Source organism: Dama dama, chromosome 2, assembly GCF_033118175.1.
Source record: "Dama dama isolate Ldn47 chromosome 2, ASM3311817v1, whole genome shotgun sequence".
In the NCBI taxonomy this organism is placed as follows: Eukaryota; Metazoa; Chordata; class Mammalia; order Artiodactyla; family Cervidae; genus Dama; species Dama dama.
Window position 1 is genome coordinate 38,840,302 of NC_083682.1, and position 15,403 is coordinate 38,855,704.

The window sequence follows — 15,403 nt, forward strand, 5'->3', positions numbered from 1 at the left end:
GCAATATTATAGGCATTTTAATAAAATATCTTCCTTTGTCTCTATTTGAAAGGAGAAGACAGGAAATTCTAGGCAAGAAAAGCTGCATGAGAAAGTGTGAAGATGTCAAAATGATTCACAAAGAATGTAAATGGTAATTAAAGGAGGTATAAAAAAGCCATTCTATTGAGGAAGTATGAAGTTTAATATTGGGGATATGCTGCAAAGTATTGTCAGTTTGGGAAAACAGAATTTTATCCTGATGTTAACAGGAAATTATTGAAGAATTTTAAATAATCTAATCAAGTGATATTTCAGGAAGGCTGACTTCCAGTTAATTTACCAGTAGAGTTTATCATAAATTAAAGGAGTTGATTCTGTCATTTAATTTCTGTATATGATATTTTTTCTCAGCTCAGAAGTCAAAATAAAGCTCAAATGAATATCTATTTTTAAATACAAGGAATTGGACCATATGTTGAATAATTTGATACTAAGGATGATCCAAAGTATATTAAATATTCAGGAGAAATGAAAGTAATACTAGCGTACTTCTCACTTAAACCTCTGTATAATGACCTAAGAAAATGAGCCATTTCTTTCCTTTGGTTTGAGTACCTTCCTGTATCACTTCTGTTTAGGTATAGATAGTCTGGCTTGATAACTAATTTAATATTCGCATCCACTCTTTGAAGTAAATACATTATTCCCATTTTATACACAGGGCATGTTTAGCCCAAGGTCATGCAAGAGAAAATGGTAGCAAGTGTATGTTAACTCCCATTCTTCAGAAACTAAAGCCTGTGCTGTTCTTTCTATGATGTCATAATGCTTTCAATGCCAAATGCAGGAAGTTATAGCCTACACTTACTGACATTTCTTTGCCTATTAGGAATTCTCAGAAGCAGGAGTCTTAGGGAAATGTATTTGATAAAAGGAAAACAGATCTTTTTCTTGATTTTATTTGTAAAGAAACAGACATGCACTGAAGGGCCTTCAATCAATAGTTCACTCCAATTGTAGGAGAGCACAAGGGAACAAATACTGTCACAACCGTATTCGTTTATAGGTAATGTACTGAATAACACCAAAATATAAGAATAAAATTTGAATGTATTGGTAAACAAACTGTACAGATTCTTATAAAGCAGACATAAAACCATGACAATTATGCAAAGAATAGTCAAATAAATGGCACATCAGAATTAGGGGTAAGATGGGCACTGCTATATTTAAAATGGATAACCAACAAGGACCTACTGTATAGCACATGGAACTTACTTAATGTTATTAACATGCAGCAGCCTAAATGGAAGAGGAGGTTGGAAGAGAATGGATACATGTGTATGTATGGCGGAGTCCCTTCACTGTTCGCCTGAACTTATCACAATATTGTTAATTGGCTATATGCGAATATAAAATTAAAAGCTTTTTAAAAAAGAATTAGGGGTAAGAGAGAAAAGTACAGAAAGAGTGCTAACCTATCATCACTATCAGGGAAATTAGAACTTACATGAAGAGAGTAAAGTGAGGTAGAAAAATTCTGCACGAGGTTTAAGATGTGAAAAAGTGTAGATAAACCATGCTAGATCAACTAGATAGCTGTACAGGCAAAACTGAACCTCAAGGTCTATCTCACATCACACACAAAAATTCATGATGGGTTAATGACATATACATATAAAAGTTAGAACTAAACATTTCATAGATTAAAATATTTAAAAATCATTTGAAAAGAAGAATTTTGTGACCTAGAGATAGGCAAAGGTATTTTAGAATGCAAAAGGCACTAACCATAAAAGAAAATTTGATAAACTGGACTTCATAAAAATGTCAACTTCTTCTTGTCAAAAGTCACTGTGAAGAAAATAAAAATATAAGTAACAGGCTAGGAAATAATATTTGCAAATATCTAAAAACAAACTGCAATCTGAATATATAAATCTTACAGATGAATAATAAAAAAGAAAACACATTTTTTTTTTAAATGCAAAAAATGGATGACACCTAAGTAACTGGGGAAAATGCTGTTCTGGCTGGAAACGATATGGTTAAAAATAAAAGACCTGTTTACTGGACATAAACACTGACTCCGATGCTTCTGTTTCTTACAGGGATTCAAGACAAAAAGTCTGAAACTACATGTGCACTGGTATTAAATAAGTAAATGGATAGCAGATGGTGGGAGGCAGGATTCTCACTGTCAGAGGGTAGGGAGTTGGGAAGTTATGGATAAGCAAGAGAAGAAGTCTATAATAAATCCTATCAAACTGGGTTAGAGTCAGAGACATCAATAAGAACTCATGTTCATATAGAGAATCAACACTCAAATGAATAGATATATAAATTATAGATTATTATGTTTGTATAGGGGTAATATACATACAATTACTCCCTAGTATTGTCCCTTGTAAGAACCTAAAAACATTTTTTTAACCAAGTGATAAAGACTAACACTGCCAGGAATGGAACATAGATATCCCATTTGTTGTTTAGTTGCTAAGCGGTGTCTGATTCTTTGGCGACCCCATGGACTGTAGTTTGCCAGGCTCCTCTGTCCACGGGATTTCCTAGGCACGTATCCTGGAGTGGGGAGCCATTCCCTTTTCCAGGGGATCTTCCCAACCCAGGAATCAAACCTGTGTCTCCTGCCTTGGCAGGCAGATTCTTCACCACTGAGCCACCACGGAAGCCCAATGTTGGTTTCCTAATATTGACAAATATACCATAGAAATGTAAAATGTTATCAGTCAAACAAAAGGGTGAGAGGTATAAAGAAGCTCTCTGTACTATCATTTCCAGGTTTTTTTGTAAATCTATAATTATTCAAAAATAAAAAGTTTATTTTAAAAAATGGTCAAAGACTTAGACTTACACTTTGCAGGCTAAGATATAACATGAATGAGCAACAAATAGATAAACAGGTGCTCAAAATTGTAAGTCACAAAACAAATTCAAATCAAAACTATAATGACAGGCCACTGCATATTCACTGGGGTGGCTAAAATTAAAAAGACTGACAATACAAGGAAATGGCAACCCACTTCATGATTCTTGTCTGGGAAATCCCATGGAACAGAGGAGCCTGCCAGGCTCCCCAGCCCATGGGGTCACAAAGAGTTGGACACAACTTTAGTGACTAAACCAACACCACCACCACCAAATGTTGGAAAGGATACAGAACTATCTGTTCTCTCATACATGGCTGGTGTGAGTGTAAAATGGAACAACCGATATTGAAAATTGTCAGGTACATTCTTATTAAAGACTGGTGGTTTCTTATTAGAGTCAAACACACATCTACTTCATGATTTTGAAATTCTACTTTTAGATATTTACCCAAAATAAGACATGTTCACAAAAAGCCCTAAATAAGCATCGTCATTGCACCTTTATCCACAACAGCAAAATATAGGAAAGTGAAATGTCTATTAATAGGTAAATGGATAAACAAGTTGTGATATATTCATACAAAGGGATACTACTTAGCAATAAAAGGGACAAGTTCCTGATACACATCGCAATATGGTAAATCTTTGAAGCATGCTGAGTGAAAGAAGAACAAACACATGTGTGTGTAATTCCACTTACATGATTTTAAGAACAGGCAATACTCTTTATGCAGAAAGATATCAGAACACAGGATGCTTCTGGGAGGGTACAGACCGAAAAGGACACAGGGAACTTTCTAGGATGATGAGAGTACTCTATCTTGATTTGGGGTAGACATCTGTCAAAATTCAACAAATGACCTACTTCAAGATTTGTCCATTTTGCTGTATAATTTATACATCAATTTAAAACTGTAGGCAAGGAAGAGAAAGGCTCTGACTCAGCTCTGAAATCAGGTTGCTAACATATACCTTTGGATGAAAAGGAAAGAACAGCTATAGAAACAACTAACAGAAAAATACGATGTCTATTAACTCTCATTGAAGAATAAACTGTAAGAAAGTAACTATGGTTTAGACTATAGACTAAACAGAAGCTCCTGTTTATAATTAAGCCCTCTCATTTGCTTTGGGTATTTCTCTCTTACGGTCCTTCCATTGTAGCATAGAGATGGATGCAAATGACATCTATTTCAGCCTCAGGAATTTAATATTATTCTACTCATTATAGCCCACCCCTGTCCCAGACTGAGACCAGTGCCACATCTTATGCAATAGAAGCTTTCAAAAATTATTTTGAATAATTTAATTTTGAAAAGGTTAAAAAAAGGAAAAAAAAAAAGAAAAAAGGAAAGCCTATAGATAGATTACCTGAGCACACCTACTGTAGGAATTTCCCCCACTGCCTTAGGCAAAAGGTAACACTAAAAAAATATAAAACAAAAATTTTAACCAAGTGTAAACAGACCTTCCTTAGGATTATATTAAACTATGTTTAAAAGGATTTTATCCAGTTTTATCACCTACAGGAAACTTAGGCTATAAGAATCAAATTTAACTGTGTAGGAGAAAAGAGCACTAATTATATTCAGACAGTTATTATGAAGATAAGACACATTAGCCAAAATTAAATAGGTAGATGGCTTCAACATTTCCAAACATGAGTATATGCTATACTTCCATTCTAATATCAGGGAAGGAGGATGGATGTATATAAACCCGTGAGGAGGGGGGTTCAGTACATTGCATATGAACAGTTATGTTAAGAGGCTGATTTCATTACGATATGATATGTCTACACTGAGCACTCTTCAATTCATGCAGGCTGTTCTGAGTTTTTCTATTACTTTCCAATGAAATCATCCATCTGTAGAAAATGAGCAAATGGAATATTCATGAGGTAAGAGATAATTTTTATCATCCCTGGAGAGTTTCTTTCTTTGGGTTGTTTATTACCTGCAGGGCTCAACTGTATGAAAATTGATTAAATATCATTTACCAATTATAGTGATGCTAGTACACATTCCTCAAAGCAAACACTAAATATGTGATGATTCTTACAATAGAGGGAATACTTTCAGGGGTGGAGTCAGATTTCCTGGAGTCTGAATCTTACATAATTTCAGGAGATTTTTTTTTTTTTTTTCTTTAAAGACACAAAATTGTGACACAAGATTGTTAAAATCTTTTCTAGGGTCTTAGAAAAGGCTATTAAAATAAAGGGAAGCCTGGCGTGCAGCAGTCCATGGGGGTCACATGGAGTTGGCCACGACTGAGTGACTCAATAACAACAACAAAAATTTATAAAAACTATCAGGTAAGTATTTGAATTTTCTTAATCTAAATTGAAAATAAATGGCTAATGACTCATTTGTAATTGATCATTTAATTGAATTAACTATTGTACTTGCTTTCACTTTTTTTTTTTTGGTGGGGAGAGATGAGGATAGTTCCTATCTGAAATTGCTGTCAGCTTGCAAGCCACATTCTTAGTATTCTTTACTTGTAGGCATAGCTGGTCATGTAGTTTAGCAATTCCTTACGTCTTGTTCCAGCAACGATAAATCCTTAAAATGAAAGAACTTCTAGTCCATAAGTCTTGGGTCAGAGGAAGTCTTCCATTGCCAGCTCCTACCTTCTGCCACACTGCTAGAGGAATTAATCATTCCCTATCTGACCTTCTATAGCTTTTGGGTCATCTCAATTACATTACTTTTTTCCCCTTAGTTATTTGTGTTTGAGCTTAACTTTGCTACAATGGGAGCTCTTTAACAGCAAGGAAACGCCCTATCTTTAAATCTAAAAGGCCTATCTCACATTGGGGTTTAATAAATGTCCTTTGATGAATGAATGAGTGAGTGAGTGAATGGATGTTTTAGAGGTAAGCTAGTTAAAGTAAGGACCAAAGAACAGATCAGTAGCATTAGCATTATCAGGGAGCTTCTTAAAAATTTCCAGAACTTACCCAGACCTACTGAACCAAAACGTTAATTTTAACAAGATATTTGCATGATTCCTGCGTACATTAAAATTTGAGAACCATTGCGATTATTATTCCAGTAGCTTTAAAGGAGGAGACAGTACCAAAAATAATATAATTTTATATTTCATAACAATCATTTCTTCATTTGTTCTTAATGTTTGGCTACACTGATCATACAAACAAGGATCAAATGACCCAGTGGACTATTACTCCACTTATTCTTTCTTGTAGGTAACGAAATAAAATACTAATTTAAAAAACACAAATAAAGGATTTCTCAGGTGGTCTAGTGGCTAAGACTCCATACTCCCAATGCAGGGGGCCAGGGTTCGATCCCTGGTCATAGGAGTAGATCCCACATGCCACAATGAAGATTGAAGACCTGGTGTGATGCAGCTAAGACCCAGAGCAGCCAAATAAGTAAATAAAAAAATTAAAAAACAGACACAAATAATAAGTTTAATATTTAGTTTATTTATTTTTTTTGTTTTTTTTTTGTTTTTTTTTTTTATTATTATTATTTTTTTTTTTCCAGTGGGTTTTGTCATACATTGATATGAATCAGCCATAGATTTACATGTATTCTTGGGAATATTTAGTTTAAAAAAAAGCACAGATATAGTAGAACTGGCGAAAGAAGATAAGGAATACAACAAATACTAACATGAATGCTGAGCTATCAGTTCAGATCCTAAACTGGTGTTTTGTCCTTTTTTTTTTTTTTTTTTTCTTTTTAAATCCTTCCAGAGCCCAAGCCTAATCACTGAAGACTTTGTAGATCAGTGCTTCTATGTCCTAGGAGCTCAAGATGGAAAAGTAATGCTGAAAATTAGGTAAAATGGGATTTACCCAGATTTCAATCCCAGCTCAACTTTTAAAAAGTACGTGCCTATGAATTCTCAGTTTGGAAATTGACATTCAGCTAGTTTTAATTTCATGAAAGACCCATAACTAGTACATTCAATTTACAGCCTTCCTCCTCATCCCCTTGTTGAATAGATCACCAAATGCTGGACATTTTCCAGCTCGACTGTGAGAGAGAGTCATCTTGGTTTTATCTTAAGAGTGGCTATCTTTTCAGGCAGTTACATAATCCACTGAAAAGAGTTACCACTTATTATAAATGTGATTATGTCTGGATAGGTATAAACATATCCAGTTGAAGAAGATACATTTCAATGCAAATCTTAAGAAAAGAAAGAGAAATTAAAAATTGCAAAGAACTGTCACCTATGGCAGAAGCTATTAGTCATGTCAGAGTGAAGAAATAATGACTGTCTTAGAGTTGCTCAGTTCTTCAAGGTGAACTTCAAAAGAATGAAGCAACTTCAAAGAAAATCACAGGACAAAGAGTATGAATCACAGTAGAGAGTGTGCTGGGGAATTAAGCATGTGCCTCTTTTAATCGCTATACAAGTTCAAAACTTGTCAAAACTTTGTTTTGCTTTTCAAAAACCACATTCTGAATTTTCATTCAACACAAATTAACTTAGAAAACTTGCATGTGATTTTAGGTATAATATCTTGGTTTGATTTCTATGTAATCAAGAATTATCCAAAAACCTAGAAAAATATTGTCATTTGGTAGAATTGATCCTTGTTCTGCCTCCATTAGTCAGGACAGGGTAGGTTATACTGTTGAACAAAATTAACTGAATATCTGTGCCTTAGTGGTACACATGTTTGTTTCTTACATAAATCCTTTATTTTATTTTATTTTTTTTATTAGTTGGAGGCTAATTACTTCACAACATTTCAGTGGGTTTTCTCATACATTGACGTGAATCAGCCATGGATTTACACTATTCCCCATCCCGATCCCCCCTCCCACCTCCCTCTCCACCCGATCCCTCTGGGTCTTCCCAGTGCACCAGGCCCGAGCACTTGTCTCATGCATCCCACCTGGGCTGGTGATCTGTTTCACCATAGATAATATACATAAATCCTTTTAAAGTTGAGCAGTTTTCCAGGCCATTTCTTTTTTTTTTTTTTTTTTTAAAGGCCATACTTTTTATTTTTTATTTTTTTCTTTTTTTTTTTTTTTATTATTATTATTATTTTTTTTTTCCCAGTGGGTTTTGTCATACATTGATATGAATCAGCCATGGATTTACATGTATTCCCAATCCCGATCCCCCCTCCCACCTCCCTCTCCACCCGATTCCTCTGGGTCTTCCCAGTGCACCAGGCCGGAGCACTTGTCTCGTGCATCCCACCTGGGCTGGTGATCTGTTTCACCATAGATAGTATACATGCTGTTCTTTTGAAATATCCCACCCTCACATTCTCCCACAAAGTTCAAAAGTCTGTTCTGTATTTCTGTGTCTCTTTTTCTGTTCTGCATATAGGGTTATCGTTATCACCTTTCTAAATTCCATATACATGTGTCAGTATGCTGTAATGTTCTTTATCTTTCTGGCTTACTTCACTCTGTATAAGGGGCTCCAGCTTCATCCATCTCATTAGGACTGGTTCAAATGAATTCTTTTTAATGGCTGAGTAATATTCCATGGTGTATATGTACCACAGCTTCCTTATCCATTCATCTGCTGATGGGCATCTAGGTTGCTTCCATGTCCTGGCTATTATAAACAGTGCTGCGATGAACATTGGGGTGCACGTGTCTCTTTCAGATCTGGTTTCCTCAGTGTGTATGCCCAGAAGTGGGATTGCTGGGTCATATGGCAGTTCTATGTCCAGTTTTTTAAGAAATCTCCACACTGTTTTCCAAAGCGGCTGTACTAGTTTGCATTCCCACCAACAGTGTAAGAGGGTTCCCTTTTCTCCACACCCTCTCCAGCATTTATTGCTTGTAGACTTTTGGATAGCAGCCATCCTGACTGGCGTGTAATGGTACCTCATTGTGGTTTTGATTTGCATTTCTCTAATAATGAGTGATGTTGAGCATCTTTTCATGTGTTTGTTAGCCATCTGTATGTCTTCTTTGGAGAAATGTCTGTTTAGTTCTTTGGCCCATTTTTTGATTGGGTCATTTATTTTTCTGGAATTGAGCTGCAGGAGTTGCTTGTATATTTTTGAGATTAATCCTTTGTCTGTTTCTTCATTTGCTATTATTTTCTCCCAATCTGAGGGCTGTCTTTTCACCTTACTTATAGTTTCCTTTGTAGTGCAAAAGCTTTTAAGTTTCATTAGGTCCCATTTGTTTAGTTTTGCTTTTATTTCCAATATTCTGGGAGGTGGGTCATAGAGGATCTTGCTGTGATTTATGTCGGAGAGTGTTTTGCCTATGTTCTCCTCTAGGAGTTTTATAGTTTCTGGTCTTACATTTAGATCTTTAATCCATAGTAATCTTGAGAAAGAAGAATGGAACTGGAGGAATCAACCTGCCTGACTTCAGACTCTACTACAAAGCCACAGTCATCAAGACAGTATGGTACTGGCACAAAGACAGAAATATAGATCAATGGAACAGAATAGAAAGCCCAGAGATAAATCCATGAACCTATGGACACCTTATCTTTGACAAAGGAGGCAAGGATATACAATGGAAAAAAGACAACCTCTTTAACAAGTGGTGCTGGGAAAACTGGTCAACCACTTGTAAAAGAATGAAACTAGAACACTGTCTAACACCAGGCCATTTCTTAAAAGGTAAAGGTCAAGAAAGGGCTTTTCACCACCTAATTTCATAGTCTACTGTGTAGAATTAGTCACAAGACCCTACCTAACCTCCAAAAGTCTAGGAAATGTATTCTATGCACACACGAAGGAGAGGAGAACCAGATATTGGGGAGCACCAGTAATGCTACTAGTTAGATAATATTAACAGAGAGTCCTGTATCAGTAGAAACAAAAATCACTGATGGAAGAGAATATGCAGAAGCCCTGTTGCGGTGCTGGTTGTTTAGCTTGTAAGTCATGTCTGACTCTTTTGCAGTCTCATGGACTGTAGCCCACCAGGCTCCTCTGTCCATGGGATGTCCCAGGCAAGATTACTGGATTGAGTTGCCATTTCCTTCTCCAGATCTTTCCGACCTAGGGCTCGAACTCACATCTTCTGCACTGGCAGGCAGATTCTTTACCACTGAGCCACCAGGGAAGTCCATACAGAGGTACAGTTTGGGATAAAAAGAGAGGAAGTATCGTTATTGGTCATGAACAGGATTACCTCATTTTTAGTGTAAAAATATCTAGAAAAATAACGTATTGGGCAATTCCTTTGAATCAACATGTAACTTTAGTGTATTACAATTGCCCACTGCTTAAAAGAATTCCAGTATGGCAGCTCTGGAAAGGGAAGGACTGACCTGGCCCCTATGATTTAGTTTTCTATTGCCATATAACTACAAACTCAGTGGCTTAAAACACTTATCATTTATTACTTGTACCTCTCTCTGTCACAAGTCTGACATGGTGTAACTAGATTCTCCACTCTGAGTTTCACTGGGATAAACCGAGTTACCACCCCAGGCTGCGGTTTTTCACCTGAAGCTCAGGGGTCAGGTTCACTTCTCATGTGGCCCCTTAGCCCTTCAAGCAGCAATGACAGGCCAGTCCTTTCCACGCTTCAGATCTCTCTGACCTCCTCTCTTGATTTTAAGGGATTCTGAAATTATATTGGGCCTACCCAGACAATCCAAGATAATCTATCTGCAGGTCAGCTTATTAGGAATCTTAGCTGCATCTACAGATTTCCCTTTGCCATGTAACGTAGTGACATTACACAGGAATGATAGCAATTGGCAGAGATCACGGGGACCAAATCTCTGCCTACCATACTGTAATAGAAACCTGTATCTCTAATATTTCTCTTTTACATGTAAGCATTTTGTTTTTTGCCTAACACATGATCACAAAATGTATCTGGGTTTAAATGAGTGATGAGTTAAGGAAGACAAAGATTTAAAGAATAAACTTGTGTAATTTGGGGGTCAAGGTAAAGGTAGACAAATAATAGAGAATAGAGCAAACTATGATATATGTTGTAAAGAGCAGACATAAGTAACAAGAAAGAAGCAGGGGGTGTGCAATCAGAAGTATGAAGGAGATAAGGTTGATACAGGGAATCAGTAGAGAGATTTTATGGTGGGCTGTAATATGGGTTATTAACAGCAAAGAGAACATTATAGTTGCCTGAGGTAATTCAGGTATTAAGAAACTCAAATATGGTGAAAATTTTAGGATTCCCCACTACATAAGTGAATTATAATGAATGAAGTGGTTTTGTTCTTCTGTATTAAATAATTGACCTTATGCAATCATCAAAACAAAGTAGCAAGTGAAGGAGACAGTATGCATGAGTGTTGGTTCATATTCAGCTTCTCAAATAAATTAATGGTAGAGAGAAGTCCAATTATTTAAAAAACTGACCATTATTAGCCAATATCAAATCAACAAACAGGGCTAGGCAGAGTGTCTCCTAAACTAACAAATCAGTGGTTATAGTTATGTTGTCATTTACTAATTTGAGCTTCTTCCTGCCCACTGTTTGGTTGAGGTTCTAGTACCTTTGAAAAGAACCAGTAATAAACTGGCAGAAAAAAGAGGAAAAGTAAGAGACATGACCATTTTCCAGTGTTCAGTAGAATACTGATATTAACTAAAAAAAAAAAAAAAAAAAAGCCAAAGTGAGGAAGAGATTCTATAAAGTCAAATACATTTGAGGTATGTTGATTTACACAAAGTTGAACAGATATATTTCATGCTGAGCTTTTCAGAGACTTTAAAGTGCTAATGTGCTTTGTGAGTCTTTAATGGAGGAAAATAATTTGAAGATTTTCCAAACACCTATAACTAGGGAAATTTCTTTTAGTTCAAATGATGGCAGAGATGACGAGTAGTCCAAAGTTTGTGCTTTCTTTTCTGTAGCAGAAAGTGGTATCTAGGAGACAACTTCCAGTAAGGAGTATATTACTGGCTCCTTTTGCTGCGAAATATGACCATGTGACTGGTTCATGCCAATGGGATTTAAAGGAATCATGTGAATACCATCCCGGAGCAAGGCTTTTGAGAAATAGGTATTCCTTCCCTATGGTCTCTTACTCCTTTGTCAGCTGGTACAGAGGTCAATGGCAGGCCTTCAAGATGAAAGGAAGCTGGGTTTTTGTACCCCTATGTGGAGGAAGTTCTCAGTGACCAGAATATGAATATATGTATGTATATTCATATATATAAGATCAGTGATTTTTTTTCTCTAAAGAGACATTTGGCAATATCCAGAATATTTTTGGTTATCACAGTTGAGGAAGGGGGGGCATTACTAGGTAGAAGCCAGGAATGCTGCTATTATTTTACAATGCATGGGACGGTTCCCAACAACAAGGACTTATCTAGTTCAAAATGTTAATGGTACCAAGGTTGAGAAACCCTTAATTAGACTGTTGGGTGAAAAAAAAAAAAAACCCAACAATTCTACTGTATTAAGTCCCTGAAACCTCAGGGTTTGGAATAGCAGCTACTGTTACATTAACTCCTATATAGTTTCTCCCAGAACAATGCTCCAAAGACCAGATGTCAGGAAAACAAAGAAGACCATACAATTAATACTGTAAATACCAAGATAATACATCACATTGGTCACCAAGACACTTTGACTACCCTCAGAAACTTTCTGAAATCTGTTCCAATCTCTATTTTCACTGGTAGTATCCTACTTGTATACATTTTCTCCTTCCTGGTCTATTATAATAGTTTCTTAAATAGGTTCTTTGCCTCTAGTTGGCTTAGCTATTGTCACTACATTAAGTAGTGACCAAAACAGGACTCAAACTTAAGTTTCTGCCTCTAAATCCTTTGTACATTTTCACTGAAGAGTGAAAGACAGCCTAATACGGAGGGATCTTGAACTTGAGGGCTGAAAACATATTTAAATCTTGCTTTTGATACTAAAATTACAATTTTGGACAAAATAACTAAATGTGTGTGTGTGTATACACACACACACAGACACATATATATATGTTTTACCTCATTTGTAAAATAAAAATAAAAGAAAGTTTAAGAATTTTTTTTTTTTAGAATTAGTATACTACTAGGAAAATGGTAAGCATGCATTAAATCACTACAAATCATTCATTAGGGAAAAAGAAATACACATTGTGCCAGGATCCCTGAACTATTTGCTATTCTTCTCTCTCGAGGCAAATATTTGCTTACCTTTCAATGAGTTTATTCAGGGTGGTGGGGAATCTCAAAGATTGTTCAAGCACTGTCCTTCCACCAAGAAACACTGGTTGGCCAGAAAGTTCACTTAGGTTTTTCCAATAACATCGTAGGAAAACCCAAACAAACTTTTTGGCTAATCCAATATATACACAGGCCTGCATGGAGTACTCAGACTTATGCTCATGTTTTCTGTTAGGGACACTGAGGACCTGCAGTCAAATTACATCTGAGTTTCTTTTTGTAGTCATTCAATCTTTCCAGTGTACTGGTTTTAAAGTTGCTCCTTTGTATGTACTGTAACTAGGTTCTTAATTCTAATCACTTATTTATAATAAATTTAGATTCTAAAGAGCAGTTGGAAAAATAAAAAAAAATCTAGGTAAAATCCGACATTGTCCCTCCTTTCTGGAATCCTTCATGTCCAAATTCTACCCCTCTACCAAATGTCTCCCTTTCACCCTGAAAATTTTCCTGAGACATCTGCTAAAAATAATCCACTTAGTCAGTATCTCTCTTTGTGCATTCATTCACTTTATTGATGTATTCATTCCACAAGTATTCATTAAGTACCGCACTCTGTGCAGAGACTCATTACTTTGGGCCCTAAACTCTGGTAATGTCTTCTCTTATCACTTCTACTAGATTAAACGTCTTAAGAGAGTAGACCACAGATTACTGATCTATACATAGTACAGAGACCTATAAGTATCTCTTAATAAGTATCTCTATTTATTAAGTATCTCTTAATAAGTATCTCTAATAAGTATCTTAATAAGTATCTCTAAATAAGTATCTTAATAAGTATCTCTAAAACTCACTGCTTCACACAAAAGCTACAGATTATTACTATTTTTTAACCATAAGTTTTTCAAATATTTCAGTGACCCCCAAAGAGAGAATTCATACGTCAAGAACATCAACAAAAACTTAAATTCATTGATTCCTGTGTTTCACCTGTGGTGTTAACAAAAGGAATTAAAACTTAAGATAGATGCATAAAACCAAATTATAAGCTGGACAATGTTGACCTATAAATTAGTATACTCAGGGGATAATATCAATTTTCTAACCCATGTACAAAAATTGCACACTTAAAAGTTTTGCTAATGAAGCAGGAATAAAAGCCCAATAATGTATAAAAATTATATCCAGCAAATAAGTTTAGGGGACTGAGAATTCTGTTTATATTATGAAGAATTTATATTAGAATTTATATTATCATATGCAGTCTCTTAAGCATTCTGATTATGTGAAATAAATCAAAAGGCTTATATTTGTATAATCATTAACATTAGCAAATGCTAATGTTAACTTAGCATTAACTTAGCAAATGCTTGCTCAGTGAATGAATGAATTTTGCTCTCCTATGACATTTGATTTTAAATATATAGAAAAAAAGCATATCCACTTTTTAATTTTTCTAAGCATTTGAAGTTATTATTTTGTTAATATTAAATAAAGAGCTAAAGACCTAATTTAACATAATATTATCACATTGATACAATATTAGCATTAATATAACAATCAGTATATTTCAATATTTTTAAGTCCTGGTGTTTATATAATAATTTCTGGTGACATTTCACAGAGGTATCATACTATAACATAATAAAAGCCCAATAATGTATAAAAATTACATTCACTAGATGAATTTAGGGGATTGATAATACTGTTTATATTATGAAGAATTTATATTATCACATGGAGTCTCTTAAGCATTCTGATTATGTGAAATATATCAAAAGGCTTGTAGTTGTATAATCATTAAAATTTAATATTAAGAAGCAAATATTCCCAATTAATATTTTCTAAGTATTAATGCACTCATGGTTATTAACAGGGCAGAAGGAGAAAGGGGTGACAGTGGATGAGATGGTTGGATGGCATCACTGACTCAATGGATATGAGTTTGAGTAAACTCTGGGAGATGGTGAGGGCAGGGAAGCCTGGTGTGCTGCAGTCCATGGGGTCATAAAGAGTTGGACACAACTTAGGGACTTAATGACAATATAGCTATAATTCAGAATTTAATTACAGTATTGTAACTATAGTTCATATCACAAGAAAGACACAAATGAGAAGAAAGTTCTATAAAGCAGACTTCTCCTTCTTGGATATTTAATAACAATGAAGTGAAAGTATTAGTCACTCAGTCATGTCTGACCCTATGGACTGTAGCCCACCAGGCTCCTCTGTTCAGGGAATTCTCCAGGCAAGAATACTGGAGTGGATAGCCATTCCCTATCCACTCCAGGGATAGGGAAATCCTCTAGGATTTCCAGGATTGAATCCAGATCTCCTGCATTACAGGCAGATTCTTTACCATCTGAACCGCCATTATTTAATTTTTACGATATCCATTAAAATTTATAAAATAGTTTCACATATATCATCTAATCTCATCTCACCACAACTTTAGGAGATG

General features: G+C 35.4%; 1 protein-coding gene across 17 annotated transcripts in view; it reads right to left on the reverse strand.

The window, feature by feature from the left end:
- DLG2 (discs large MAGUK scaffold protein 2) overlaps positions 1–15,403 on the reverse strand; it is a 2,226,746-nt gene that overhangs the window by 799,746 nt on the left and 1,411,597 nt on the right. Inside the window, exon 1 of one of the 17 annotated variants that reach the window (XM_061119870.1) lies at positions 1,774–1,825. The exons of the other annotated variants lie outside the window; for them this stretch is intronic. Within the exon in view, the coding sequence (XP_060975853.1) occupies positions 1,774–1,776 (3 nt within the window). The 5' untranslated portion in view covers positions 1,777–1,825. Of the gene's footprint in view, positions 1–1,773; positions 1,826–15,403 lie in introns of those variants that run through there. 17 annotated transcript variants of the gene reach the window in all.